The 6,000-nt window shown below is 35.0% G+C and overlaps 1 protein-coding gene across 1 annotated transcript in view; it reads right to left on the bottom strand.

The window, feature by feature from the left end:
- The window catches only part of LRP1B (LDL receptor related protein 1B), a 2,306,513-nt gene that overhangs the window by 1,512,263 nt on the left and 788,250 nt on the right, over window positions 1–6,000 (bottom strand). Inside the window, exon 3 of the mRNA XM_036744555.1 lies at window positions 4,109–4,246. Coding sequence (XP_036600450.1) covers window positions 4,109–4,246 — 138 coding nt within the window. The remainder of the gene's footprint in view (window positions 1–4,108; window positions 4,247–6,000) is intronic.

The following is a 6,000-nucleotide window of genomic DNA, read 5'->3' as shown; positions in this document are numbered from 1 at the left end:
AAAGAAAGAAGAAGAAAAAGAAAGAAAAAAAGAGAAAAAGAAAAAGAAAGAAAGAAAGAGAAAGAAAGGAGGAAAGAAGGAAAGAAAGAAAGAAAGAAAGAAAGAAAGAAGAAAAGAAAGGAGGAAGGAAGGAAGAAAGAAAGGAAGGAAGGAAGGAAAGAGAGAAAGAAAGAAAGAAAAGAAAGAGGTCTCTGGCCACTGGAGCTGGTGATTGTGAGACTGAGTATTGTACTTCTACTGAGGTAGAATATTTGAGTACATTATTCCCGCTGCTGTATGGGAACAGCAACTTGAGTCTGAATCTGGACTCAGCCTTGTGACTTTTGTTCATAGTGGTATTGTATTCTGTTGTCTTGTTAATCCTTACTGTGAGTTATATGTCTTGCAATATATTTTGGTCAAGGGATTGGAACCATATGTATGCACAGGAAAAAAATAGGGATTTCTGGGTAGCTCTGTTAGTCTTATTTGCAAATAACAGAAGAAGACTGAGTAAGAGATCTAAGACAGTTAATAAGACTCAGGAAACTAAGTTTGATTACAGCCTGGTCCCAGGCTAATTAGCACATACCAGAGTAGTCTGTACTGGATTGTTCCTCATACAAGATTACTCAATAGACACCATCCTTCTACCCTTTCCCCCACTCCAAACTGCTATGTACCTAACATGGGAACTGAGAGAAGTGTAGCTGACACAATTCGTTAAATCATTACACTGGATCTGATATCAAAACATTAACCTCTCTTTTTCTTTTATCAATATATTGTGTATGATTTTGAGCCATGACCTAGCCTGATCTAAGTACCAGAAATAATCCCCACATATATACCAAGTTAATGACACAAAAGAAGTTCTAAAAACAAGATTTAAAGAACCTTTTCTCTATGCCTCTCTTCCTATGATGGTTATCTCCTGAACTGTCCTCTAACTCAGTCACATTGTCTGAACATATTCTACAGAATTATCACTCTACTTTCTTCAAACCAAGGTCATACTCATTTGTTGGATACCATTGGCTATACCCCAGCAGTCATATTACTTCCTGGCATACCTAAATTCCCAGACAGAATTACAATATATCACCTCCCTTATTCTCTCTTTAGTAGCATTATTACCAATCTCTTTTAGATACCTTTCTCTTTAGGAATCAAACTCATGCTATATGATAATGATGTGGAAATGGTCTCAGACATGCCTGTTCTACTTTTCATCTGATTTCCTACCTTTCTTTTTCTTATCTCCCCAAGGGACAGTTTATCACAATTATGCTTTCTTAACATCAAGTCTTCTTATCATAAACAAAGAATAATACTAATTCTTTTCTACCCCAAATGTTCCTGCAAAACTTCAATCAACAGTTCATTGTATGAGTTGCTCCTCAAGAGTGAGAGATTTTTTGCAATACTTACAAATCTCTCCACCTCTTCCTTGAAAGCATCTCAACACCCTAATATCCCATAGTTAAAGTATAACTCAGGTGAAGAAGGAGTTTGTTTTTTACTGTCCTTCAGACAGAATCTACTAATGTGATTGAGTAAGTATAATATAGACTAAAGATCAGCGGATTTGGAATTAGAGGAACTTCGTTCAAATCTGTGCTTTGCTACTTACTGTCCATGCAATGCAGGAAAGTTATCTGAAAAAAAAAACTCTGTATGCCTCAGTTTCCCTAAAAAGAGATGGTTATCTAAAAAGACCTATAAGTAGCCACTTAATTATTATACAGAAGTTTCTCTTTGACAATATCATGAGAATAGAATAGGCAGTTGTGGGTTTAGAAATTTATTGAGGCATAATTGGAGAAAAGATGACAATATCATGTAAATTTAAAGACAGAAGAGAAATTAGTGGTTATCTAATGCCTTCATTTTGCAGTCAAGGAAACTGAGACATAGAGACATTATGATTTGCTCGAGGTCAAAAAGTGAATGTGTGAAAAGGATTTTTAAAACCAGGTCCTCTGTGTCGAAGTCCAAGACTCTCTCCCTTATACTGGGAGTATAACATTTAATTCAAACAAAATTAAAGAATATATTTCAAATCTTTGATATCCTAATAAACATATTGCTATGTCAAAGTCATCAGCATAAATTAGTTATAGCAACTCCATTTTAATCCACACTTAAGTAGTTTAGATTTGTGTTAATCCACTCCTTTGTCTACTAAACATATTTCTTCGTCTCTCTAAAATAAATCTCCCATTTTATTAGGCAACCCTGAGACACATTTGGTATAATCCAAAGCATTTTAATACATTTAAGATTGCTTGAATTTGCATAATCACTTTTTGGAGAATTTTCAGCAATCATGGCTATTATACTCTTGCGAAAGCTAGTAACATAAATCTATTTACCCTTTAAAGTTGATCATGATTTGTTTAGAACTTTGAATTATCACTAAAATGGATGGAATTAGTCCCAAAAAATTAAATTAAATTACAAAAAATTCCAAACTACTAATTCTTGATACTTTTTATTTGCTAAATTCCTTTTTGTTGCTGATATCACTTTGTTAAACATGGCGCTGAAGGTACACATATTCAAAAAAGCTTATGATAAGAACAAAAAAGTTAAGATTTACATTATATATGAATTATTATAATGGGAAGATAGATCTGGATTTGGATCCTAGCTCTCACACTGATTACCTCTTCAACTCTGAGTAGTCATTCAAAGTCTCTTGGCCTCAGTTTTCTTATCAGTAAAAATGAGGGATTTGGATTAGATGACCTCTAAGATCCCTTGCAGCTATAAATCCTATGATCTATGTTCAGAGTCAGGAGTTACCACATCCCTCATTTGGGGCTCCTGAGGTTGGCTGTCTGGACAAATGAGCATCAGATGAATGGTTTATTTTGGCATTTGTTTGCCAATCTAGGTTCATCTGTGGGCCGAATTTAATTGGTTATCTCTCTTGATTCTCACAGCTTAGCCTGCCCTGAGGTGAGCTGTATCATTTACCTTTTCTTAATTGACCCTTTTTCTAATTTGTGGCCTTGATTTTGAATCCTCGTTCCAACTAGAGATAACTGCTTATCTCCTGATTTTAACTAATGTTCTAGTCTTACTATTTGCTTCACTTTTGCCTTGCCTTGCCTTTGTAGATCTCAGTTGCAGGTCTACAGTGCAGGCCACAAATTCAATTGGAGTAACTGATGAAACTTATTCTATCCTCATTGTGATATATTTATTCCCAAGATCATTTTAGGATTATAGATTTAGACTATACAAATGACCACATATATCATCTAAGCAGGTCATCCAAGTGGAATACAAGATCATTGAGAATAGAGATATTTGGGTTTTATTTTGTAACTGCAGTACTTAGCATGGTGTTTACAATATAGCAGGAACTTAATAAATAACTGTGGGATCCAATTGATTCTAATCTAACTCCTTCAGTTTTCAGAAGAGGAAACTAAAGCCCAGAGGGGTTAAGTGAGTTGTTAAGATCACATAGGTACCAAATGGCAGAGATGGGATTCACATCAAGGTCTTCTGACTTCACACCCTGCTGGATCTTTACACTATTCTCTGTTTGATATGTTCAAGAGTTTCCTTGACCTTTTCTTCTGTCCTAATAGAATGAAATAAATGTTTAACTAAATTCAAGTAAGCCTGACCAAATATATTACAGAGTGGCTAATAGAAAGCCTTCATGAAAACATCACCAAAGGGAAGAATTTGCATTACTAAGTCTTACTGAAATATTTGATTCTCAGTTTTAGCTTAAATTTCCTGACTTTGTTTAAACTAGAGTTCAGAGGAAACAAGTATGTAACACTGTGTGATATTGATCTTTGGTGACAAAAACAACTCCTCATCTGTCTTTGCTCAAAAGTACTCTTTCATATAAAATGAGAAATTGTTATCCAGTCAGACTTCAAAGAATGAATGTGTTTTCTTCCCTGACTTATTTTTTCAACAATACACAATAGTTGCCTCTTTGAAATGTATATTAAGTGTCTGTAGCAATAATATTCACCCTTTTCCAGTAACTGGTACACTTAAAATTACAATAATGGGCAGGTTAGAGGTTCACTTTGAACTTTCATAGGCAACTCTGGAAGTTTAACTTTCTGCTGTTTTGTTCAGCAAATGGACTCACCCCGACAATGGACTCCTTCATCATAGCCATCTGAACAGTCAAGTACACCATTGCACAGTTGGGATAAATGAATACATGTGTTTGTTCCAAGGCAAGCAATATGATTCAAGGGACACTTGAATTCTATTTCCTCAGGACCTGAAACAAAAAAGGACAGAATAATCTGTGTCAGCTTGAATTTTCTTTCAAAATTAAAACCTTTAAGCACAGGGAGAGGATATATGAATAAAAATAATCATAGATTACATTAGCATAATGCTTTAAGTGCTGCAGAATGTTTGAAATAGATGATCTTGTGCTGGAAAGAAGGAAATAAATTGTTGTTCACTCATTTCAGCTGTGTCTGACTCTAAGGTGAGCCCTTTTGGGGTTTTCTTGGCAAAAATACTGGAGTAGTTTGCCATTTTCTTCTCCAGCTCATTTTACAGATGAGGAATTTAGGCAAACAGGGATAAATGACCAGTCCAGGGTCACACAACTAGTAAATGTCTGAGGCCACATTTAAATTCAGGAGGACTTCCTGACTTCAGGTCAGACACTTTATCTAATGTGCCATCTAGCTGGCCCCTAAGGCTACAAGAGGCATCAGGAAAATCATGGTGAAAGTCCTACCTCTGACACATACTGGCTAGATGACCACGAGCAAGTCACAAACTCATTTAATAAAACAAAACAAATCTCTAAAACTATAAATTAAAAAGGAGCTGCTAATTTACCTAAGAGGAGGAAGCTTCCATGCTAGGAGCTATCCACAATAATAAAGTTACAATCCAGATCCTGTTCCCCACAAAATAAATAACAAAAAGCACAAGGAAGCAGTATTAATTCATAACAATAAAGAAAAATGAGTGAAAGATGGAAAGTTGTCTTCCTAAGACATGTGAACCATTTTTCTAGCTCTCAGGATAATCTGTAATCTACTCTATAGAAAGAAGAAACAATTTAGTTGAGTAATTTTTTGTACAAATAAAAAAATATTGCATCATGAGGGACTTTTTAGACTTCTTCCATAATACATTCTCCTTAACAACCTTTTAACCAAGAGTTTTTGTTTATGTCTAAACCAAATTGTTCCCTTTTACTTTTTCCCCCTTTGATATGGGGATTAGCCATATTAAAAAATAATAATTTAGACACCACTATCCTTGCAATAAACAATCCTCATTTGTATGGCTTTCCAAAATCATGTCCCTAAACCTTCAAATCAAGGTCTCTGATAGACCTTAAACCAAATTTTCCACTTTGTCCTTAAAGTTGTATAGTTCCCCAACAAATCTATTAATATAATACCATGCTGACCAAGAATAGGCTATTAACTCAGAACTTTAGGACAGGATCAGTCAAATGAAGAAACTATTTCATTAAAAGTGGTACTTTGAGGGAAGATGCTTTCCTCCAGTATTTTACCCTCCTAGAAACATGCAGAGAGGATGAATAGCTGTGGAAGTGTGCGTTTCCATCATTCTCTTTCATCCTAGTGTCTCTAGGGGACATTAAAATGTCCTTGCAAAAGTCTATTCTCATATACTATACCAAGAATAAGGAAAAGGAGAAATATTAGACAGAGAGCTGATAGAATAGCACTAGAAGAGGAGAAAAGTAGGCAAGTTTTGGAAACAAAGAGAAGAGCAAACTTTCAAAAGTAGACGATGGAAGAGACTTTTTTAGACAGTAGTTTGGAAAACAAAGATCTAGGGGTATAAGTGAACTGCAAGTTCTGTTATCACCTGCTTAAGTGATATTTATTGCATGTAAAAGTCATATGATCTTTGTCCCAATGAGAGGCATAGTATTTACGAACAAGAAGGAAATGATGATTCTGTATAGTCCTAGTAGGACCATAGCCAGAGTATTATGTTGAATTTTGTGTGCCACAGTTTAAGAAAGATATT

This window comes from Trichosurus vulpecula, chromosome 2 (genome assembly GCF_011100635.1).
Source record: "Trichosurus vulpecula isolate mTriVul1 chromosome 2, mTriVul1.pri, whole genome shotgun sequence".
NCBI lineage: Eukaryota > Metazoa > Chordata > Mammalia > Diprotodontia > Phalangeridae > Trichosurus > Trichosurus vulpecula.
This window is presented reverse-complemented; position numbering and strand designations above follow the sequence as displayed.